The 26,208-nt window shown below is 37.7% G+C and overlaps 1 protein-coding gene and 1 long non-coding RNA gene across 2 annotated transcripts in view; both read left to right on the plus strand.

Annotated features, from left to right (window-relative positions):
- Window positions 1–25,844, plus strand: part of vwa8 (von Willebrand factor A domain containing 8) — a 144,909-nt gene extending 119,065 nt beyond the window's left edge. The window contains exons 39-44 of the mRNA XM_065293037.2: window positions 613–721; window positions 10,629–10,754; window positions 11,497–11,655; window positions 23,482–23,580; window positions 24,066–24,304; window positions 24,938–25,844. Coding sequence (XP_065149109.1) covers window positions 613–721; window positions 10,629–10,754; window positions 11,497–11,655; window positions 23,482–23,580; window positions 24,066–24,304; window positions 24,938–25,046 — 841 coding nt within the window. The 3' untranslated portion in view covers window positions 25,047–25,844. The remainder of the gene's footprint in view (window positions 1–612; window positions 722–10,628; window positions 10,755–11,496; window positions 11,656–23,481; window positions 23,581–24,065; window positions 24,305–24,937) is intronic.
- Window positions 18,742–20,160, plus strand: LOC135782852 (uncharacterized). Its single transcript, XR_010545518.2, has 3 exons — window positions 18,742–18,959; window positions 19,111–19,172; window positions 19,335–20,160. It is a non-coding gene; the product is annotated as an uncharacterized lncRNA (long non-coding RNA).
- Window positions 25,845–26,208: the final 364 nt, after the last annotated feature.

A 26,208-nucleotide genomic window follows, 5' to 3' on the forward strand; every position in this document is an offset into this window, starting at 1 on the left:
CACTACTTTTAGTTTTCCGTCGGTCTTAATACACAATGTAACTACAGAAGAGTCTTTACATCTTAGAGTTTTAAATAGGAAAAATATTGAAACTCTAGGTTCAAGGTTCAGTTTATTGCCATATAGTGTAAAACACAATTGGATTTCTTTACAGCCAGTCATGCATGGATGTAATGTGGCAAACGAAACATTAAGACAGAACAAGATAAGACACATAATAAAGTCATATGGAAGGAGAATGGAAGGTGCTAAAAGTAATAATGATACTTATACTAATACTGAATGATAAAGGAATGGAATAATATAAACAATAAAGTGCATTCAGTCCTGAAAAGGATTTTGGTCTTTGGTCATTCTTGAGCGCGATGCTAATGGTCTAATCAGATTCAATGAACTGTGCTAAGCTATGCCAAAAGTGTTAGCGCCAGACCCGTAGATCAGCTGAATGGATTCCAAACCAGTAAAGCTTCAAGCATCATGTCATTTCTAACCTAAAGTTTAAGCAAAAGTAATGATGTTTGCCATTGCAAGAACCACTTTGTGATTTAAATGGATAATACAGTATACATTTTTAATCGCAAACACTGCTGTTTGTGTATGTGTGTTTTTTAGGCTCAAAGAAATCGACATGAGCGAATATGATGCTGCCACTTATGAGCGTTTCTCGGGAGCAGTCAGTCGACAGGTTCATTCGCTTCGCATCATTTTGGACAGCCTGCAGGTAAACACTATCCCTGTTATTCCTGTTATCCATGTTACCTCCTCATGTGAGTTCAAGGTTTTGGGTGGGCATCATCTTGGTTTCTGTTCTGTATAAACTAGGACAAGTTTGATCATTTATGCATTTGGCAGGCGCTTTTATCCAAAGTATACCATTTCTTCAGTATTTGTTCTTGCTGTTTATCAATGACCCTTTGGCTCCTAACACAGTGCTTTACCGATACAGCAACATATGAGTTGTATTGTTCAACTATAATCAGGAGGGCATAGCATTAGCAATGCCAGTGTCAGGGGTTCAATTCTCGCGAATGCACTTACTGTAAGCTTCAAAGCCTTTTGGTAACTTTAGATAAATGCATACATGTAAATGACATTTCCTGAACCGTTCATGACAATACCGGCCACTTTAAGCATGAGGTAATGGAGGTATGCTTTTGTGTCTTATCTGCGTCATCTCAGCTGTTCTCCATTAACATAGCATTGGATTTCTATTGTAAGTCATTTACGTAATGTAAACACTGACCCACTAGACTACTTTCTTTTATGGACACGTAAGCCATACAACACTTTGCACGTGCACACATGGCCATGCACGCAATCCCTCAAATGGCTTTCCTTTGGATTCTCAGTCCACTCACGAGAGAGCCGACCTCTGACTTCAAGAGAACATGCATATTGTTGTTATTATTACACGTCCTGCCTTCCGATTGGAGCGGCGATACGGACCCCGCGGGTCGTCGTTCTGTATGGAAGGATGTCCGGTTGCTCGTCAGATCTTTTTTGTTTGGGTGTGGGTGGACAGAGCACTAGAACATGGGTGGAGTGTCTAAGAAAGTGCCGATTGAAGACCAGCTAATTTCCCCCTTTCACATTCAACAAAGCGAGAAGAGGCAACTTCATCTGATCTGAGATCTGCGGCCGCTTGAGCCGAGTGCACATGGGGATTCCCTCTGCTGTGTAAGTTAAGGGTTGGCTCCAGCCGAAGGGAGGATCAGGTTCTTTTCTGGCAGCCCCTACGAGGAGCTCTTCTCAAAGACAGATGTGTTTATATGAAAACATGTTGACAAGGATTATCGCTCTGTGTCTTTTAAATTCCTGCCCTCTCAACTCAAGTGATCTCTTTTCACCTGGATGAATTGGTATCTACTTTAGCATGCGTGTGGTCCGGATGATCACATATTGGCTTGGTTCTGTACAGGTTCTGTCCTGAGAAGCAGTTAACCTCTGCATCACCCTGAGCCTCTGTTTTCCACTTGGGCCATTTCCAGATAGTAATTTGACCGCTGCCTATTCATTTGCGCCTGTGAAGATGTCAACACATATGGCAAACACTTTGCCCCCCCCCCTCCATTCATTATGTTTTCTCTTAGAAAGGAAAACTCTGTCATTGTTTGTTTCTAGATTATCGCAAAGGTTTTTCTTTGAGCTGTTCACACAACCTCAAAAATCATTTCTGTGGTAATCCCACAGCATCAAAATGGGTCAACGTACAACATGGTTGTAAAAAGAAGATATTTAATTGCATAATTCACTTCTATATGCACTACTGTATATGTATGAATTTAGGTAAAAGCTTAGGTGGCAGCCAACAGCATATTATAAAATGACATATCGGTTACACTTTTATCTCCATAGTCCACTTTCGACTTACTATACAGTAGGTAACTATAACTAACTTTGCAACTACGATTTTACTTCTAAGTAGGACTTACACCGTAGTATGCCATAGGCTATGCATCAATTTATACTTCTACATCATTGTAGACCGCTAGTAAGCACTGTCGATGAGCGTGTTACTAGTATAACCCACAGTATCAAGGCAAAAGCCGAAGAAGCAGCAGCAGCTTGAATGTTGGAGAAGCATCAGCAGTGATGGCAGAAAATAGACAGCAACTTTTGTTACAGCCTGATTCGTTAAAGGTGCATTGTGTAACTTTTATAGAAGGATCTGTTTAAAGAAATGCAATATAATATACATAACTGACCTTACATGACAAAATGTAGTGTTTTTATTACCTTAGAATGAGCCGTTTTATCAACTTACACCTAGGGGTGTGACGGTCATTATATAACCGTGAGACCGACGGTTATAGTTGAACACCGTCATTAGAACTCTATAACCGCCAAAACCGTGTTATTAAAATAAAATTAAATTATTAAAACATTTTTTATCATAAAGAATTTTTAAATACTAATTAAAAACAACTGTTAACAGTCTGTGTTATACGCCCCCTCACGTTCTCACGCAGTGAAAAATACAGAGCGGAGCAGACACTGACAACGCGCTGACATACAGGACAAACCAGGTTACTTTTCGGTTACTTTTGAGATTTAACATATTAAACAAAGTCTCACCTTTCAAATCATCTCTTCCTTCTAGTTAATTTATAGCATCAAATAAACATGAATGACCATGAGAAGGAATGTTGTTTTAACCGCGGAAAGGCGTCAGTACACTCCGCTTTTCAAGTTCAAATCCTCCCATGCTAATCTACTAACTCTCTTGAACGCACATTCACTGCTAGTTGTCTTGCTGTTAATTTTAAAGAAACGTAGAGCAAGTAGCTAATCAGTGTCTAGTTTATTCAAACGCCGGGTGAGCACTGTGCAGCGCGTCTGCGGAGAGCGTTTGCTGCGCGTGGCCATTGTGCTTTTACACCGGCTGCGTTTAATAACAATCTCAAGTTCATATTACTTTCTTTTACCTGCGCTTTTTTTTAACAAAACCTCTTCAATACGCTTTTAATCCACATTGTTTTCGTGCTGTTCTGGTCCGTATAATGACAGATATAGACACAATTGCAGACATAAAAAGCCCAATGCACAAATATGTTTCTCCGAAGATTATTAAAATAGATGATAGATAGAGGATTAATTTATGCTGGGCAGAGAGTGACAGCGCAGTCTTCTGGCAACCGTGTGTTTTTTTTAAATATTTCATTGCTTTTTGTTAAATTGTTCAAAGTTATTACTGTTTAAAACACACTTGGCATCACATTCATGATTTTATGGTAAAATGACACTTTCCCGTCAATCCACGAGCATTTAAACGAGCAAAACGCCCCCCACTGACGGTTATGTGACGAACCAATTCTGAAACCGGCACACCCCTACTTACACCACCAGTCTTCTTACATGGAAGTCATTGTCATGTTTCTACAGTAGCCCTAAATGGATATACTGTTATACAGAGCGCTTTTCATCCCAACGTTGTCTGAGACGATCACATGTTTGTCTTGTGGCAGCTATTGTAGCTTCTCATTGCTTTTAATTTAAATTGAGGATGGTTGCACTTTGCAATCTCATCGCTAGATTCCGCTTAAAAACCCGTACTGTACCTTTAAATATCGCTCCTCAACTTGATCAGTTTTTATCGTTGTAAGCAGAAAAGCATATAATAAAATCGAAATCGAAATGTTTTTTTTTGACCTGAGGGAGGGGTTATAGCAGACCAATGACAGGGCTTGCAGTCCGCATAGAGTTGATGCTTGTTATATTTTTGGGGAGGTGCACGTCAGGCTACGGTGTAGGGAAAGGGGTTGTGTACACCAAAACTTTTACGCCCGCGGCCGGCGCATGTTTTCAATTGTTTCCAATGGAAACAATGCGTTTTTCAAATAAGCCAGCAGCTAGCGGGTTTTTTCCGCGCTGAAAACCGGCGCTCGGCGGTTTTTCCGCGCTCGGCGCTGAGCTTCGAGAGTTGAAAGAGATTCAACTTTGGGAGAAAAGCTCCGCTCGTCAATGTCAGTTCTCACACAGCCGCCCAATCACAGTGGAGGAGGGGCGGGACATTACCACAGCAACCAACCGGCTCGCAGCTGAAGTATCATAGCTACCAAAGCGCTCAGCTGAAGAAAGCTGGCACTCAGCTGAAAAACAGCTGGCATTCGGCGTCCTCAAGGTGTTTTCAGACGCGTTTAAAAGTTTTGGCTGAGTAGGCTACGCTGTACACTCGACGCATAAGTATACATTAAACTTTCAAATTTTGGCACTACATGTTAACCAACCGTCCTAGAGTATTAGTAGACTGTAATAGAGTGCGAATTGGGCCGCATTGTTCTGCATGAGCCCGGCCTGCGTCCGCGCCCCGACCGTAACCCGACAGGCATTAAGATATTTATGTCCGAGCCCGACACAATTAAAAATCACATTGTCACAGCAACATAAACACATTTCCGCACACATGAAGATGGATGGTGATAGTTCATCTTAAAATGAAACTTTTATGTTTATCAGCTTACCCCCAGGCCATCCAAGATATAGGTGACTTTGTTTCTTCAGTAGAAAACAAATGTAGATTTTTAACTCCAACTGTTTCAGTCTGTGAGTTGTATAATGGAAGTGGATGGTAACAAAATCTGATAGAGAAAAAAAGACATGCACAGACAAATCCACATTAAACCCTGCGGCTCGTGGCGACACATCGATGTTCTAAGACACTAAACGATCGGTTTGTGCGAGAAACCGAACAGTATTTATATAATTTTTTACATCTAATACAACACTATCCATAGTAGGGATGTTAACAATTAATCGATCTTCGATTAATTGTCGATAAGAATTAAATCGATAAAACTTAACGATTGTCAAAAAAGCAAGCACGTGTGTGCGGCGCCTGCGCAAAGCACATACACAGCTGGTGAAAAATTTAAACAAGCGCGAAGAAGTTTAACTAGCCATGATCACAACGATCCTCGATGCCAAACACACACCTGGGCATTTTAACCTCATTCGAGACGAGGCTGGCTGCTAACGCAACAAAATGGCATCCGCAGTGGATCTAAGAGGGTCCGATGCCGAAAATGCAAACACGGTTACTGAAAGCAAAGACCCTCTTCAGGGAAGCATACAAGATTAGCATAGCAACGCTGCTAACAGTGCTATAGAAAGGGGAGGAGACCAGAAGCGGTTTTTATAAACAGATTAAAATGTCAAACTTAAATTCTGGCAAGAAACTGTTAAATGTAAACTGTAACTGACTGTCGTTACACTGAATGCCCGCAACATATCATTGATCATCATTATTGACTGGCTGAGGCGCTACACGCTAAACACTGTTGCAGGTTTTCTAATAGAAGGTTGAACTCTTCATAATATAAGCATCTTTGCTTAAAGTAAGCTGCAGGTCTAAAGCTGAGGTGACGACGGGAAAAGTGCCCTTTGTGTGCTTCTTGGATATAATTACAACAAGCGGTGTATCAACAACTCGGAAAGCTAGGTGAACAACTAGAAAAATAATATTTGATGATAATGAAACTTTTATTTTGTCATGGACGCACAGACTTTCATCCGACTGTGCGGAGTGCCTGTTATGAGGCGGAGTTATTCTGTGTTTATTAGTCATATTTCATTACGAGATTAAATTGATGATTTTTATCAAAACACCAACTACATTGACTCATTTTACAATCCCACTAGCATGTTATTTAGACAAAATAAAATCTTTTAATTCGCGTGAGGAAGCTGGAATTTTTACGCACGCTTTTATGTCATTGGCTATATGCCACTGCAGTAAAGGCTTATTGCACTATTACTGTTAACGATTATTCGATTGATTGATCGTTAATTTAAATGATCATCGAATATGGGAAATTGCATAATTTGACATCCCTAATCCATAGAGAAAAGGGAGCCTCGTATAGTGTATATGCCCTCTGGCAACTCGATACAGTAGGTGGCATTATGCACCTATGAAGTTGTTTCGCAACCCGCTATTAAACATTAGATGAATAAGAAGGTGATGTGAACACGTTTCATTTTAAAAATGAACTATCGCTTAAAACAGGCCCATTGGCTACCTACATATTATAAAAAGCAGTTTTAAATTTCAAATGTTCAATGCGTTATTGCGCCGAGCCCAACCTGAACATAATTTCTAAATATCTATCCGAACCCGGCACGGCCTATCTGGTCCGTCAGTCCCGTCGGGCTCGGTTTGGGTATTCATCCTCTAGACTGTAAAAGGGGGTAGGGGTTAGGCTTTTTGGCAAACACAAGGGCAATTTATACTTTTGCGTAGGACTTACACCGTAGCATCTACACCATAGGCTATGCGTCAGTTTTCATTCATACTTCTGCATCATTGATGAGCAATTACACATACGAGTCACTAGTAGGCAGAGTCTGCGGGCATGTTACTGGTGTAACCTACAGTATTTAAAGCAACACTATGTAGTTTTTTTACCTTGAAATAATGTCTCTAAAATTATTTCAGTGATATAACAACTTTTAACTGAACAAATTGTACTGTTGCTGCAACCTGAGCAGCCTCCTAGCTGCTACAAGCACAATCTGAAAGTGGCGGTGGAGGGTAGGAAACACAGCCCCGCCCCTCCCCCTGCCTGCAGAAGAGTGTCTGATACCAGGCACTGTTGCGCTTTTCAACCACATGGGGGAGCTGTAAGTCATTTTTACATGGAAACTACATAGTGTTGCTTTAAGGCAAAAGCTGAAGAAGCAGCAACTTGTTGTGTAGTCTACATTGTTGGAGAAGCATCAGCAGTGATGGATGTGAAAACACCGTAACCAGAGTTGTTAAATATCACTCCATAACTTGGTCCATCTTTGGACTGATGGGAGGAGGTGTAGCTGACCAATCACAGCGCTTGTGAGCCTTGTAGTATGGACGTGTTGTTACATTTTTGAGGAGGTTCGTGTCAGGCTACGCAGAGCGTACAGTGTAGATATGGTGTAGCTGAGGCGCAGAAGTATAAATCACACTTTAGGGTTAACAGAATAAGTTGGCATGTAGTTGCAATAGGGATGAGCAATTATTTGCATGCGATTGTCATTGCGCATCTCGTCAGTGAAGCCGGTTCCGTGATTAGAAGTAAATCGTCACTAGCTGCTTTCAGACGGAGCGGCATTTACTACACAAAGCCGTAGTTCGCTGACTATTGGGGCAATTTCGCATTAATTATCACAAATGTATCGCCTGCGATATGGCCCAGCTTGTCAGGGAACTATGGCTTTGTGTAGTAAAGGTCTTTTTTAGGTTGAACTACTTCTTTAAGACATTAGCAAATGGAAAACACAAACAAGCATCTTTATCTTCAAAGGAATGTATATGAGAGATGTAAAGACAGTAAATTTGGACCCTTGCCCTGTAATCACTGCACATGATGGCATATGGTTTTCTAACAGTGGCTTTGCAGAACATGCACATTCAAACACCTTTCTTATAGACGTGTTTACAGCAGGCCAACATCAAATAAGGCAACAAATAAGGCAATTTGTGTTGTAAAGTTTGACAAAGCACGCATTATGGCTGTTTGTTTGTGGACAGGTTATGTAATATGCAATAGTTTTTATTTTATTTGCGCTCTTTTTAACAGAGCCTTTGTATATGACTCAGAATAATCCCAATGATCTGATTCATTCAGTAAATCATTTGTGGGCAGTCAATGTGTTGATTTCCACAGCTTGCTGATGACTCTTTGAGTTAGAGTAACTGTAAGCTATTTTTCATTAGAAGAAGGATGACAATGATGTATGTATGAAGTATATGTCTGTGAATGTACTCGGGTGTATTTACATGTCTCTGTGTTTGTACGTGGTTGTATTCATGTGTGTTTGTGGCGTAATGAGCAGTGACGTGTTGGCTTATTGTTCTTTACAGACATCTGACATATTGACTCATAATGATAGCCACATGTGGAAATGCCATTCGGGTCTTTGTTAATATTTGGAGTCATGTCTGAAGCCTTGGAGGTCAAGGGGGATTGTGGTCGTATCTGTGAAATAGAAATGGAATTTCTGAATATCAACTTTTCTTGTTTGTCATGTGCAGTATTATACACTTTAGGGGTTTTATTAGGCACAGGAAGATTTATTGATTTGTTGTGAATAATCAACTTTTTGGTTTGTGCCTATTTTATAATGCAAAGAAAAAGTAGTGAAATACATTGCCTTTCATTTGAACTGGCATAGACCAGGTTACTTCCGCTCCAAATTGTTAGATCGCTTTCCCGTAATAGGAGCCCTTAGTGCACAAGGATGGGTTAAATTAAAGAAAACTCCACTTTTTTGAAAATTTGCACATTTTCCAGCTCCCCTGGAGTTAAACATTTGATTCTTACCATTTTGGAATCCATTCAGCCGATTTCCGAGTCTGGCGGTACCACTTTTAGCATAGCTTAGCATAATCCATTGAATCTGATTAGACCATTAGCATCACGCTCAAAAAAATAATAATCAAAGAGTTGTGATATTTTTCCTATTTAAAACTTGACTCTTCTGTAGTTACATCATGTAGTAATACAGAAAATGAAAAGTTGTGATTTTCTAGGCAGATATGGCTAGGAACTATTCTCTCATTCTGTTGTAATAATCAAGGACTTTGCTGCCGTAACATGGCTGCAGCAGGTGCAAACAGTCCCTGCACCATGGGTGGGCATTGGGGGGCCGGGCCCGCCCTGTGAGTCACAAGTGCCGTTAATGGAGCGGTATGTCAGATTTTTGTCCATTTAATTCATAATTAATGATATGCATTGCAGTGAGGTTGATCTCATTTGTGCCCCCCCCTGAAAAAATGAAATACCCGTCCGCGAATTTGTGTCTGGCGCCGGGTCTGGGTGCAATGACATTACGCAGCAGGCGAAAATAGTCCCCTTTGTATCTTTCAATAGCAGGGGACTATTTTCGGGCACTACTTAAAGGAGCATTTCACCCGTAGAAACATTAATCTTTATTGAAAGTGCGTCATATTTGTAGTTGAAATGTAACATACATTTTGAATTTGGTGCCTAGAAAAGGAGTGTTTGTAGTCTCACCCCCTCAACAAAGATATTTGACTTCCTTCTTTCAATGATGCAAAATGATGATTTTTACTTCATTGAAAGAAGGAAGTGCAACACTGAAATCTGTATTTCTCCTGTCTCAGCGGAAACTGAGGAAATGATGCACGACCATTCAAAAACATGACTGGGGTTCTAACTATACAAAGATTAATGCAAATGGAAGAAGTGTCCCTTTAATATCATTGCGCCTCCTGCAACCATGTTACGGCAGCAAAGTCCTTGATATTACGCCAGAATGAGAGTATAGTTCCTAGCCATATCTGCCTAGAAAATCACAACTTTTGAATTTTCTGTCAGTCTAAGTACACGATGTAACAACAGAAGAGTCAAGTTTTAAATAGAAAAAATATTAAAACTCTTTGGTTATTTTTGAGCGTGATGCTAATGGTCTAATCAGAATCAATGGATTGTGCTAAGCTATGCTAAAAGTGCTACCGCCAAACCCGGATATCAGCTGAATGGATTCCAAAATGGTAAAAATTAAATGTTTAACTCAAGGGGAGCTGGAAAATGAGCCTATTTTTAAAAAAGTGGAATGTCCCTTTAAATGCATGTGTCTGTAGAAATGACAGTATTACAGGCAGCTGTTTGCCAGTAACTTACTGTAGATCTAAATTTATGCTTTTTACTGGCAACAGTTTGTTCAAAGTTAAATGAACATTAAAAATTAACAAGTCTTTGTCTTTACAGAATAAAACTATAATAACAGCCTTATGCAAAGCATTCTGGGAAACAAAATCTAAAGGAAAAAACTGAAAATAGTATATCTTGTTCCCAGAATGCTTTGCATGAAGCTGTTATTTTAGTTTTATTCTGTAAAGACAAAGACTTTTTAATGTTTAAAATTCATTTATTTTGAAACCAACAAATTGTTGCCAGTAAATAACATACATTTTTTTCACTTTCATTTTAATTTTTTTTTTAGGAAATTCCACTAATAAGTGTTTTTTAAGTATAACAGTTATGTTGTAATACTGTTAACTGTTTCTGTTATATATAAAATTACTTGAAAATGTATATACAGTATGAATTTGGTCATATGGAACTTGTTTTTGAAACTGTTACGAAGGTTATTACCATAGTAAATGATGTAACTTTCCTTTGTTTCAGGCTAAAGGGAAAGAGAGACAATGGCTGAGGAACCAGGCTCTTGGTGAGCTGGATGATGCTAAGATCATTGATGGCCTAACAGGAGAGAAAGCCGTTTATAAACGCAGAGGAGAGCTGGACCCTGAGGTGAGAGTATTAACATATTTAAATACGTTTCTCTACCTTCTGACACACATTGCTTTGTCTAGTCTAGTGTTTGTCTTGAGTGTTACTAATATAATGTACAACTACATATAATATATATAACCTATAATAAAAGGTCATGGAAATGTTTAAACGGGTCCTGTGACACAACTTTGGAAGAAGACATTCAAAGAATGTACTTGTGTCTCAAATTCAACAAACATCTATAATAATCATAGCTGTTAAGCTCCAAAAAAAGGTATATACACACATAAAATCAGCAGTTTGTACACTATATAGCATTATGCATGCAAAAATGTTCATTTTGGGTGAAGTGTACTGTACCTCAGCATTCTTACTTGATTTTTATCTCTGTGTTTATTTCTGTAAACTTTTTCTTGCAAGTATGTTAATATTACCACTCGTCAGCTACGCCAGTATAGGAGACCGGTTACATTCTATTTAATGGTTTCCATAAGTCTTTACCTAAAATCTGTTTTCTGAATCAACTAAAAGAACTTCGCTGAGACCTATTTTATTATGCGGCTTCTGTATAACCCATTAAAAACCTCATTGACTACAAAACTGTTTAGAGGAGTAGCTGGGCCAATAGAAGGCTGCAATTAAAGGAACATTATAGTGAAATTAGACATGTAATGATCATCCTTATTCAGTTTATGTCAGTCTGAGCATTTAAGTTTCATGTGTTGATAACTGGTGTACTTTTCTTTTGGTCTGGCTACAGTTAGGGGCTCCTCAGCAAAAGCCAAAGCGTTTACGTCTGCTAGCTGACATTTCTGGCAGCATGTATCGCTTTAATGGCGTGGACGGGCGTCTGGAGCGCTCTATGGAGGCTGTGTGTATGGTGATGGAGGCGTTAGAGAGCTACGAACACAAGTTTAAGGTAAGCTGACTTGAAAGTTTAATAATCATATATTTATTTAATAAGATAAAAATACAGGACATGTGTACATAAAACTTCAGACAAAATGTCAGTATTTAATGTGACCTGGGGAGACCAAAGACATTGGATGAACAGTAGAAATAAGGGTTTCATTTCATTTGGGTACGTAAAGCCCTTTTCATATGGAAAAAACATGTTCTGGATTTTTCCGGGATCATTTGATTTTTGGTTCATTCACACTGCCAATGATTTTCTGAAATCTGTGGATGCATTCACACACATACCATAAAAATCCCATAAAGACGTGAATTATTAAAAGTCATGCACTTGGTTTTTCCACATTTTCTGAAGTTTGCTAATTATCTGTAATTTCTCTCTTGAGAAACCATGCAAATGCACTTTAGTTTATGAAGAGATTATTAAGGTGTACATGATGCGCTGTTCTGAGTTTATATTTCTGTGTCAAAGAGCTGAATCATAACTTCTTGTTGCAATGTCCCTACGGCACACCCCTGGGGCCAGTTTCTCAAAATTAATCCAATTGGATTAGATAAACATTTCTAAATGGGTTGTTCAAAACAGAAAAATTGGATCACAAAATCCAATGTAGGTTTTGATCTGGATCAAATCGACCCTTTGTGTTGTTCAAAACTTTTAGTAAGATTGGGCTTTCTTTGATCCCAAAAAGTAGGATTATTCTGATCCCATCAGAAGGGTGGATTTCAGGAATAAAAATTTAATAAAATTTTTAATAAAATGTTACTAAAACGTATAAACCTACAGTTTGTCTACAAACGAACATTTCTATTATGTTATATTTATAAATGTATCATTGGTTTGTTGAAATTTAGTTCAGTTCAATCCTTATAATGATAAAGTATTCAAAGAATAACATTGGGCTACCAATTAAACCTTCCAGTCAATTAAGAAAGACAAAGTCCATATAAATCCCTCATACAGCAGACAAAACCAAAATATTTTACATTCAATTTTAGCAAAAGTAATCCTAAACTTTAACTGTTCTTTGGCACTGTACATTATATTAATTCAGTCAAAAGTTTTAACAACCGGCATTTCTTCAAATGTAACTACATTTAGCCTAGTTTCAATTTGTTTGTGTATATCTATATTTTGTTGTTGTTGTTGTTGTTGTTTTTTGAGGGCCAGAAGAACAGACGTAAAATTAAATTGAAATAAAAAGTAAGGGAAAGTTGTGTTGTTTTATTGTCTCATCTAGTAAAAACCTTAGTGACCCCATACCAACCATGTGATCCCATTTAATCCAGATTTGCTAATCTGAAAAAGTGTGTATCTGGATCAGGGTGATCCCATTCAATTTTGCTTTAAAAAAATTAGGACAAATGTGAGATGGTTTACCTGATCCTGGATACCAAAACATTGGATTTCCAAATCTGGATAATTTTGATGAAACTTTTTGAACAACTGGCCCCTGGGGTTTAGGGGTCAGGATCCTTTAAAGTTTTCCAAATGAAGTCCTTGGCAACCCATATTACTAATGATAAATTGTTTTATGGTAAAAATGTACAAACTATCTTCATGGAACATGATCTTTACTAATATCCTAATGATAATTTTGACCTATAGTTGGCTCTTGCTAAAAATATACCCGTGCTACTTATGACTGGTTTTGTGGTCCAGGGTCACATCTGTGCATTTGCATTGCAATTTGCATATGACAAACAAAATTGAGTTCCTCTCATGTTACTCTTCCACTCTCAGATTCACTCTCATGTGCGATTGTGTCTAGGGAAAGTTGTTTGTGTGATGCATAGAGTTTGAAATCAGTTCACTGATTCTTGAAACTTTGGCAAAAACATGTCCCACTAAGAAAAGTGCAAATTCTGTTGGAAATTAAAAACATTTTCATGAAGAAAAAGAATCAATGTTATAATCAGGGGGTCCTTTGCACATATGTAAGGTTCTTTTATAGGTTTATTTTAATTTTTATTAATTTAATGATTATATGCTGGCCCACTGCCTACAAAATCAGCTGTCCTCAGTTAAGAGATAATCATTTCAACTTGATTAAAAAAGCCAAAAGTAATAATTGAATTGAATAATATATTTACCACATGAAAGGGTACATTGTAATATGTATTAAAAACTACAAACAGTGAGTTTTGAACAATATTTACTATTATTTTGTGATTGCTCAAAATGTGTCCTACATATTCGTCACCACCGTCAGATATTTATAAAAAGCAATAAAATCAGACAACTACAGGGTCAACTTCATTCCTGAGGACCACATTTTCAAACCTTCAGCTCTACTGCATGCTTCAAGATCAGTCAAGCTCCTGTAGGTTTGCTATTTTCTCTTAAACTTGTTCATATTTTTGGACACTGCTACTGTGACAACCATAACATGTCAACACCGTCATCTTTGTATAAAAATATTAGATTAGATTATGAAACAAAAGTATCATTTTTAAGAAGAGGTCTGAAGTAGCTAGCAACAGAGGGGAAACAAGATGGCTAATGTGAACAACTCATCTATTTTTTTAATCTATATTAGGTTTTTGTCACCACCGTCAGGTTTTCTGTCTTTTCTGTCAGGTTTTATGTATTTTCGGAAGTTATGATTTGATATTTGTTCATCACAGTGCTCAGGATTGTTATTTTTTGACCAAATATTTACATAAAGTTTAAGTAAGAAGCCCTTGACTTGAGTGGTATACATTTTGGAATAATGAGGCCAATGTCACCACCGTCAGACGGAGTTTTATTTGTTTTAAATGAATATGCTTACAATATGTTTCTTCACTGCTGTTTAGTTATTAAATTAATAGTCTCTCTTAATACAAAAATATGTTTATTAAATAAAAAAATCATTACTTTTTCTATTTAGGCTTAAAGTAAATGTTGTATGAGTAATAACTGGAAAAACGCCTATTTTATGAAAAAAATACAAACAGGGGAGGTTGCAACAGTAAATTATGCATTATGTCCTCATAATCTTTTAATATCATAATCATTCATGAAATGGTGCCATTGGTGAGTCATATGGAGAGTAAACCTATACAACAGACTGCAAACTGGCATTCAGATCTGCCTCCATGTTGTTAGCAACGGCCTACTTCTATCGTTCCGAAGTTCAACACCAAGCCGCACTGCATTTTTTTTCTCGTTTCAGAAGCCATTAAACTTGGGTATACGTCACTTCACAATAAGGAAGAAAACATCATTGTAACTTTTGTTTCATGGTGACTTGAAGAGTTGCTTGTGTCTACAGTGCTCTGTTAATCTAATTTCGATGTCCACTTTTTGGCTGAAGTAGAAAGCCGAGTTACATAGTATTTACAATAACATTGTTGCTACATATAGTGTGCTTGTACAATCTTTTAACCACAGACACTTATTCTATAATAAAAACAGCAATGATTTGTTTACCATCTCCAAGGCAACGCACTATGGAAACAGCTTTCGTATTTACTTCCTCATAGCGTTAAAACCTTTAGCTTTGGTTATGATGAGCGGTAGGGATATCCCCATGACACATGCATGCTGATACACTGTTATGGAGGTTGCCATGGAAATAAGGATGCTGAGTGTGATGTAAAACAGTTGTTTTAGGGATGGTCATGCTGGTTTAGGTCAATTATTTCTTAGCAGCTCTTCGGAGGGCCCTTCTCTTTCTTTCACTCTTTCATAGTCTCTCTTTTACTTAAAGTTTCACATTTTCCTTTATCGTTTGTTCTCGCTATTCCTCTTGGCCGAGCGGTTGGCAGATGCTGTGGACACAGTGAATCACAGCCCTTGTTGGAAGCGCCTTGCAGATTTGTAGCATCCACACAAAAGAGGATCTGTTATCTTCATCCCGAAGAATTCGGGGGGAGGAGAGCAGCGGAAGATATGCAGCAGCGAGAGTCAATGGCTGCCGTTATTCAGCTCTGCTCTAATGCGCTATAAAAAGGGTGCAACGCTTTCAATGTGTGGGGTCAAATTTAGGGCTGGGTATTACATTGAACATCAATCAGATCTGATCCACTAATGTAATTGGATGTGCAACTTCCTGAGAATTTGTAATACTACTGAAACATTTTTAAATACTGATATAAACAGAGAAAGAATCTTTTTATTAACATTTTAACAATTAACAAACTAGAGTAAAATAAAACAAGACAGACAGCCAAATAAAAAAATAAAAAAGGGAATTAAAGTAAAGCCCGGCAGTAACAGGAGTGGTTTTGATACCTTGTATTTAAGCTTTGATTATATTTAACTATATTTTTATTATACTCCATTGCATTACGGATTTGCATTACGGTACATATTTGAAAAAGTATTTTCATGCTGATTAAGATAAATGATGTGACAGTGATATGTGAGATGGTAAGTATGTTGATGCTTTTAGTGTGTGTGGGGGGCACCAGACTTTATGATGACTGTCAGATGAGCTGTTTGCACATCCAGTTGGTCTGCCATGTATCTATTTCTTAGTGACACTTGCATAATAAGCATTTCATAAACGTGCATCTGATGCAAGAGAGACTGTCAAACATAAACATGTTATTCATTTATCCCCTGTCCTACTTCTGCTTGTACAGTTGAGGTCATAACTTTACAAACCACTGGACGATGATATAAATAGTAAAAAATTAAGGTTTTAGTCCTGTCCTGCCCTGAACAAGTTATTTACAGAAAAATCGCAACATAGAAAAATAACTACATTTATAAAAATAACCCAGTTTAAAAGTTTACATAAACCTGATTCTTAATGCATGATGTTTCCTGAAAAATCAATGACCATTTCTTTCTTTTGTGATAGTTGTTTTGGACACTGTGACTAGTGTATATTGTCCTTATTTTGTTTTATTTTAATATCTTATTTTTTTTCTCTTAGCAATGTCCTTTAGAAGATATAAAAATAGCCTACATGTTTTCCGGAAGACAAAATAATACAATTTACACCATTTATTATTTTCAGAGGTTTACGCGCACCCTTTTTATGAATGGTGCTGACTTCTTAAGCATCACTGAATGTTTGTTTCTATTGTAATAGTTGTGTATCTATTTCTATAAGTCTCTTGATTGTCCTCAATGTAAAATTATGAATCTTAACATCATAAAGTCACTTGTGAACACTAGGGTTCAAATATAAAGAAGATGCTGAAAAGCAAAGATTTTGTAGGACCTGGAGGATTTTTTTTTTAAGACCAGTGAATAGTTCAGTAGCTCAGGACAAACAGGAAAACTAACTTTAAACAACTACACATAAAACATAAATCTGTCATTGATTGTCCACACTGTTAGATGTCGCTGTAGATTTAGCAGCACTGTACTGTAAAAATCCACAGTACTATACTGTATGTGTACATTACAGTAAAGCACTGCAGTTCACAGTGCATTCTGGGTAAATTTGTTTGAGCGGGAAAATTTTACAGTATATTTTGGTCTTGATGTAACCTTGCTGTAGCCATTGCTGTAATGTGCCAGGTGTACTTGCAATAATCAGAGAAAGTGCGCCAACGTCAAATCACACAGAGGGAGAGAGAGCACAACTCCTGGCTGCAGCTGAAGAAGGAGGACGATTGATTTCTGTCAGTTCGGTGAGTTTGGTATATTTTCTGTTTCATGAAAACTTAATTTTTAGTAGAAGAATTTTGTCATATTGTTTTAAACGTGCAATGAGAGAGAAAATGGTTAATCTCCCTCAGAAAGTAAGCTAACATTACACAGATGCCTACCGCTGCTTTAACTCGCTTTACACTTTTATTAATGAATATAGGGTTGTTTTAACTAAATTATGACGGTTTTGGTGAGTTTATATTTGTTGAAAGTGTGGTAACAATGAAACTATTTTTAACAAAATGGACAAAGACCACCCGCCAGCGCGGTCTTGCGGTCCCAGCATATGGTCGTTTATCTCGGTGTTTTATCTGTTCAGTTAGCGGTAGAGAGAAGTATTAAGTTCGACTGTTTGGCAAGGCTGACTCGTAGATTAACGTTAGCTGTGCACGTGAAAAAGCACAGTTTCATATTCATATTCACATTAATCTGTATTTGCGTCTTTTTCAAATATGAAAAGTTGGATATAAGAATATCAACATAAACAGACAGGACTCGACACGCCGTAAACTTAATATTCAACACAGACCGTAGTAATCAACTCCTCAACAGAAGTGAAACCAAGAAACCTCATATTTAACTGGATATATGCATTGCAGTTGTAACTGCGGCCAAATATCGTTCAGACCTGGGCTCATCTTATTATCAGATGATTGCTGCGCGCTTATTGTTATCATTACGGTATATTAGCAAAACCAAAGCATATTTTCTTTAAAGCGTTTTACACGCCCAATAAGTTGTCCGATACATTTTGGATGGCATATTATTTCCACCACTTCAGATGTATTACATGCAATATAAGTTTCCAAAACACCTCAAATCAATGCACAAAAGGAGGATGGGCTCCGCATTTACGTAATAGCATGACAGGTACCTTCTTCTCGTCTGTCATCTGATCCTTCATCTCTGGATGTAAAATAGTCCATTATAACATCGTGTAGGACACTGGCATCAACAGGATTGCTCAAATTGCGGCGATCATGTTAATCCTTAAAGTGAGCAACTTTGTAAAAAAAAACTTTGCGTGAAATAGTGTGTTACACCGCCGCCTGTCCGGGTGAAACATTAAAGAGGCAGGCTTGTTACCTTGTCACTATAAATCGCTATTTCCTCACTAAATATATTTTCAGAGATTTTCTGTAGACAAGATGTTAGAATAATAATTTAATAAAAACCCAATTCTGACAAAAGTTACATTTGACTTATTTAGTTACTTTTCTGAAAATCTTATTCCACTGGTATGCATCATATTAAACAGAATGCTTTCAAAATGTCAGCCAGTAACACATCTTTTTTTTACAGCTCTAACGTTACAGTTTGCTCCACTTTGCTCTGTGGTTTATATGTTTTCTGTAAGTATTGACCACATTTATATATAACCATAGACTGTAAAAAAGTCTACTTATTTCTATGGCTAACAGATTTTGTAACATTTGTATTTTTTACAGTCTTACCATTGCTTGTAAGCTGGATTGAGTAAGATAGATCATCTTTAAAGGAACCAGGCAAGTACAGGATGTACAGTTACACGTTACTAGTCATGTATTTTTTCGACTGCAATATTAAATGCTTTTACGTCACATGTAAAAGTACACAGGAATGTGGCTGATCACTTTTTATTTGTAGTTTACATGAGTGTCCTTGCACTTTTCAGGAGTTAAGGCAGATGTGGAGGCACACGGGTGACACCAGACACACACCAAGCACATTGTTCGGTAAGTTTAAACTTTACCACTACAGTTTCTTTAAATACCCATGTATACACTCATACATAATTCCCACACGCAACACTGTCACACGACCACACACACCCACACAGAATAAAATATTGTATCCAAATCAGTAACAATTGTACTTTCTGTTCAGGACATTCAATCATGACATGATCCAGGTGGATGCTGTCCATTGAGGAAAGAGTTTGTTCAGAGGTAAGTGAATCTTCTGTATTTTAATGTAATTAGGTGTGGAACATTAGAATAAAAGCAAAAGGTTTCAGAATAGGGGTAAATTCAGGGCTGAGTTTAGGTGTTTTTTAAGAATCTTTTTCTATCTTATATTTGTTGACTTAAAGTTTGTGATATTTCTAACAGGTTTCTGGACAGAATTAATCCCAAAGATGGGAAAAAGTGCACATCCACACAAGGAGCAAGCAAAAAGACAAGGAACTTGGTGCAGAGAAAAGCTGTGGCCATTAACCCCCATGTGAACAGCTTCATGCAGTCCCTGATAGAGTTTGAATGGGCGACTTCAAACTAAAGGCCAGTGTCAGTCTGCCACAGTTTAATGCATTTATTTTTAGTGTTCAATAAAATTCAAATAGAATATTTAAAACTATGGGCCAGTGTTCTTTTTACCACAGTGAAATGTTACCTTTTAGTCGATGATGGACTTTAAACTGAAAACTTCAAACTATGGACCAGTGTTCTATTTGCCAGAGTTAAATATATTACAGCAGGGGCCTCCAAACTTGTTTATACTTTATAATATTTTATTTTATTTTACTTGTTTATTATTGTTTATCTTGTTTTAAATGATTGTTTCAATTACATGTTTTTTTAATAAAATTTTTGATATAAACATTGCTTGGATTGCCTTTTAATTCATAATGTCATGTCAAGGATAGCATTTTTTTTACTATATTAATAACTATAGATTTAAACCTAAATATCTAGCTATAATACATTATTGTATTAACTGTAATAAGTAATAAATAGTATTTATGGGTCAATATAGACATTACAGTAAATTACTGTAAAAATAGGCTATTATTGTAAAATTACAGTACAGTACTGCTTTGTAACTATACGGTACTAGTTTGTGTACTGTAAAACTGGATTACAGTACAGTACTGTAGAACCAAAATACAGTAACTTACTGGCAACCGTGCTGCCAGTACCGTACTGTAAAAATACAGGGAAATCGTTAACAGTGCAGATAACATTGTGCAGTATTAAAAATGAGGGATATGTAAACTTTTGAACTAGATTATTTTTAGAATTTTTTTATATGTGTCTCAAATAACTTGTTCAAGGTTTGTCTAAAAAAATTGTTTTCTTAATACAAAAATTATGCAAAATGTTCAGCATTTTGCAATGTGTACTCTATGTAAACTTATGACATTAACTGTATAGCTTACAGTTCAGTTGCTCTATCAAAAGTTCTTCACAAAAAAGCAATTATACCAGCTTTTTTCTCAAAATGTTGTATTTTTAAAGAAACCATATTTGAAAGGTGATAAAAAGAGAACAAATAAATGTAGGATGAAACAGTTTTGTTTGGAAGCTGAGGGTCTTTAATTCGATATTAAAGATTAATGAAAAACATTTTCTGGAAGGTATTAAACTTTTGTGAATCTCATAAAAAATGCTGGAGCTGGCTGGCAACTTTAACAAAAGGCTGGCAGGGAAAAAGTTAAACTTAAAAAAGTTAGTTACTTGTTTGCCTTAAAAGTTTGAGTTAATTTATCTTGTGTAAAAATTGTTGTCAACTAATATTTTTAAGTTGAATTAACTCAAAATTTGAAGGCAACCAGGTAACTTTATGTTGTCTCAGACGACCACATGTTTGTCCTGTGGTGGGTGCCATATGTGTTTTGAAATTGAGGTGAGCTGTTGGTTGCAATTCGCAATCTCACCACTAGATGCCGCTAAAATTTACACACACCACCTTTAGTGTAAAGGGCGATTTATAGTTGTGCGTAGCCTGTGTGTAGCTCTGCGTAGCCTGACGAGCACCTTACAAACTTTCTAACATCGCGTTGGCTCTACGCGGACCGCAAGCGCTGTGATTGGTCCGCCAGAACCCCTCCCGTCAGGTAAAAAAACTGCGTCATAGGTATTTCTGTTTGAGACGGTGAAAACAAAGATAAGCCAAGTTGTGGAGTGATTTAACTCAAACTGCAACATAAGTCGCTGTTTACTTACTTCCATCATTGCTGGTCTTCTCAAATCATACACAACAAGTTGCTATTTCTTCTTCGTTTGTGGGTTAACTTGCCAAGCTTCTTCTTCTCTGATGGTCGCGCTGCTACTGTGGTTACACACGTGGATACTGCCTTCCAGCGGTTTGCGCGTGTCTTTGCACGTCGATGCGGAGGACGACGCAAAAGTATAAATGAAAACCGACGCGGAACCTACGCCGTCGCGGCTACGCCGTAGGACCTACGCACGATTAGAAATTAATTACAAGGAAATGAGACATTATTTAAAATAAGAATTTCTCTGGATTTGCAAATTTGGAACTTTTGAGATAATGTAAGTGCACAACTCCCTAAAATATATCACACTCTGCAAGTGGTTTTTGCGTTGCACCATTAAACGTAGTTTAAACGTAACAATAAGTTGTAACTAAATATTTACGGAAGCCTCTGTCCATGAATAACGGTCGGAATAAGATGTCAGCCAGATTAGATCACATCGATGAGCTCGTAATTGAATATGAAGAGCCACAAGTTCGACTTTTCAAGAACTGTTTAATTTTCTGTGTATCCATCAATTAAAATAAGATTTATAATTTCTTCCTGTTTATTTTCTCCTCCATGTGTGGGATAGATATTTTCAATTAAAAGTGTAATGTTTTGAGTTCGATAACGTTTGGTTTAACGTCCTTTAACTTTCAGTTTAGGCGAGTCAAGAATGAGTTTGAGATTACATACTGTTCAGACTATTTCCTGTTTACCTATTAGAAGACCTGTGATTGGGTTAAGAAAAATAGACGTCATTCTATGCGACAACGCATTACTTTACGGAGAGCTTACGACCTAATAGCTACGTTCGTTTTAACTCTTTCACCGCCATTGACGAGATATCTCGTCAATTAAGAGAAAACGCTTCCCCGCCAATGACGAGATTTTCCGTCTTTCCGCAATACCGTTATTATCCACCAGGTGGCGCCCTTCCGCAACTTTTCAAAACCGGAAGTATTGCCCTATGGCAAGCGGCTGCATGTCCGTGTCTGTTTTAAAGATCGCTCTGAATGGGATCTCTATGAAAAGTCCGTCACAAAAATGGAATTATCTCTGCTTTTTGCTCAAAATGTGGTGTTTTTGCAGAAACCTACCCATATTCAAAAGCTGATTACAAAAGAACCACGGAAGGTAAGATGAAACGTTTTTTTTTGTTTGAAAGCAGATACATATATACTTTAAGAAGAACATTTTCTGGAAGGCATTAAACTTTGATGAAAATCATGAAAAATGCTGGCGCTGGCTGGCAACTTTTTTTTAAAACGCTGGCGGTGAATGAGTTAAGAACAAATGGTGCAACCGAATAAAGTAAAGAGTTAGTTATAAACTAGCTAGTAATTACTAAGCCTAAACGTCCCAGTTTAAGTAAGAACTTACGAACGACTGGTGCAACCCTACCCAGGATACCTCGAGTCAACTAGACCGGTACTACTTGTATATTTAACGTATAACTTTTCTGTCTCCTCTTATGCCAACATAACATAACAAAAAATACCGAACGGCTGCCAACCCTGACTTCAAGAAACTAAATAAAAGCCCCTCAGATTAAAATTATTTCCTATTTGCATGTTCATTATACATCAAATAGAGATTTCTACACATACTGAGGAAATTGCTCACTAACGGTGCTAAATAGCACTAAAAGTGATACACTGGCATGTAATCATAGGGGAACCATTTTAACCTGTGTACTTTATTACCTCCATATTGTGCTATATAGAAGCATATCTGGTGCTATAGTGGTGCTATATCACCCCTGGATGGTTCTTTATAGGTGCTATATAGCACTTAAAATGGTTCCCCTATGAATACGAGCTTGTTATTTAGCACAATTTTTTTTAGTGTGTAGTTATAATTCCTGTATCTCTTCCACTAGCATTTTAAAGATGCTTCCTGTGGTGAAATACCTATGTATACTAGACTTTTAAAACAAGACAATGCCAGGAGCTGCATTGTTTGTAAAGACATTCAGTGCTGGACAGGATCTTGTGGAACTTCCTTTAATTGACTATTAGTAGATTCATAAGTGTAACTCAAAATGCCATAAACGTCTACAGAGTTACATCATCAGATGTTTCATTTTTATTTTGTTATGTGTGTTCCCCTGATATATCTCAAGGGGCGTATACTGTATTGAAAATAACACACAAGGTGCCTCTCCAATAATCTTTTCTTCAAGTCTGTTTGTTTGGCATACCTTTGTTTGCCATTTATTATTTTCCTAGTACCGTGGGCTAACCTCTCTACTCTTTCCTGTTGTTTTTCCTCTGCAGTATGACATTACGGGACACTCAGGAGATGGATTCGACATCGAACTTGTAAAATGTGACAAAGTGCCCAAGAACAACAAGGAGAGGCTGAAAGTTTTGAAGGTACAGTAATGCACCCATTCCCTTACTGCAGGTTTGACCTCACTTTCCTGTTTTGTTTGGAATTCCTATGCATTCACTTCTGCTGACGTAGTAGCAAACATTTCTCCCAGAATTCCTCCTATTGTTTAATGTGACCGCATCGGGAAAAATGCCAAGCATACATTCGTAAACCTAAGACTCGGTGTTGGGTCACACCGAGATGCTCTGACGCATGATTGCAGCCAAATTGGGGCCTTGAAATGTAAATTATTTCCTTTGTCTTTTTAAAGCAATGTGCTTAGTTAGGTTTCAGCCCCTTGGTTATCAGATCATCATCATTTCTATTGGAAGTAATTGAATTTCACAATAAACCTTTATAGTAAGTGAATGGAAGAAACTGAAGGATTAATATGCTGCCTAAGCTTTCTGATGCAGCCTATGAGTTCTCTCTGAAAGCTGAATATGCATTAAAACTCTTTTGTTCTGGTGTATGCCCGCTTCTCCAGACCATGCATGCCCACTCTCAGTTCTGCATGAGTGGTGACTACACTCTGGAGGGCACCGAACACGCCGTGAAGGAACTGGCACGGGAAGAAGCCGATGAGCATTTTGTCATCGTGTTGAGCGATGCCAACTTGGAGCGCTACGGGATCAGTCCCGAGCGGTTTGCGCGTGCACTCACCAGTAACCCGCAGGTCAATGCCTTTGCCATCTTTATCGGTTCCCTAGGAGACCAGGCGGACAGGTGAGTTTGATGTCTTGCGGCAGATTGACTCGATCGTGAACGCTAGCATGATTAGATGCGCAGGGTTGTGCCAGTGAAAGTAACGTTTTTTTTCTAAATGTCCCGCTAAGATAACAAAACCTGTTTTTTAAAGACTAAGATGGTAAGGGCACTATAATCAAGCTTAATGACTTTAAAATACAACTTTAAGAAACCATGTTATCGGCCTTTATAATTTGCATGGCCCTTAAGTTCTATAGGGCTTATGTACAGCTCTCTTTGTTGTATTGTTTGCATTATTCGATGGGTCTTTAGTCGAAAACGGCACATGAGGAGAACTCGAACGCACCACTGTGGTGGTCTTTTCATGATCGGCATGATTTAAAGAGCATGTGCCTTATTTTAAACAGGACAAAGTGACAGTGAGGAATGATTAGTGAGAAGGGAGGGGCAGCAGTTTAAGTGAAAGGACATGGGCGGTACTTTGCTTTCACCGACAGGCTTTTCCCAAGACCCGTATCTTATCAAAGCCCCATCGTGAATGACAGCCATTGTCCCCCCATGGAGGAATAGGAACTCACTAGAAAAAGCCCATTTGCATTGCTAAAGTTTGATGTGTGGGGGGGGGGTCTTTTCTTTTTCTCCGACATGCAGGCTCCAGAGAACCTTGCCGGCTGGACGCTCTTTTGTCGCCATGGACACCAAGCAGATTCCTCAAATCCTTCAGCAGATTTTCACATCCACCATGCTGTCCAATGCCTGAGAGAACAGCAGCGGTTGGGTGAATCTCAGGAAACTGATGATAATCTCTGCATCTAGGAAACGACTTGGGTGAAAATTAAGAAAAAGTTATTTAAATAAAAAAGTATTACAGCAGTGGTAAATGTGGTAAACTGTCATGAAAATCATGTAACTTTAAATAGGCTTATTTTCTTTAGGCACAATATAATTTTTATTTAGTTATTGGGCGAAATGCAACCTAGGCCTGGTTTTGATCTGTTTCCACCAAAAATAGATCTTGTTTTTTTTTTTAAACAAGAAAGTCCATCACAGTCAACTCAAAACAGAGGACTGTGGGCCTTCAATGTAGCCTCAAGAGACAACTTAATGTATGAACACATCTGTAGGATTCTCTAATATTTAAGGACTGAACTGTATGCCAGTACATAACGTGTGGATAGATGATGTTTTAAGTTTGAGACTCTGTTTTTACAGATCCTGTATTATGTTTGTACATCTCTAATGTTATGTTTAAAATAATCAGGTTAGTGCATTGTTTTCATTGAGTGCCTACAGTAAAGGGCTGGGTGATAATATACTTGCAGATATAATACAGCCTAAATATTTTGCACATATTATTTTCTGGTAACACTTTACAATAAAGTTGTATTTGTTAATCTCAATTACAGTAGTTAATGCATAAGCTAACATGAACCATCAATGAACTATATTTCTACAGCATTTATTAAAGGGATAGTTCATCCAAAAATGATATTAAACCCATGATTTACTCACCCCTAAGCTGTCCGAGTTGCATATGTCCATCGTTTTTCAGACAAACACATTTTCGGATATTTTAGAAAATGTTTTAGATCTTTCAGTTGATTAAATGTAATGTTACGGGGTCCACGACCTTCAAGTCCAAAAAAAAGTGCGTCCATCCTTCACAAAATAAATCCAATCGGCTCCAGGATGATTAAACAAAAGTCTTCTGAGGCTAATCCGTGCGGTGTTGTATATTGTAGAAGTATCCATATTTAAAACTTTATTAACGAAAATAAATACCTTCCGGTAGCGCCGCCATCTTAGACTCCTCTGTATTCAGGAGAGAGTATTAGCGTAGTGTACGCACTTTTCTTAGTGACGTATGACAAATTCGGAGGGCGGGGGCACAGAGCAGCAGCAGAGTAGCCTCCGTAGGCTGC

This window comes from Paramisgurnus dabryanus, chromosome 15, assembly GCF_030506205.2.
Source record: "Paramisgurnus dabryanus chromosome 15, PD_genome_1.1, whole genome shotgun sequence".
NCBI lineage: Eukaryota > Metazoa > Chordata > Actinopteri > Cypriniformes > Cobitidae > Paramisgurnus > Paramisgurnus dabryanus.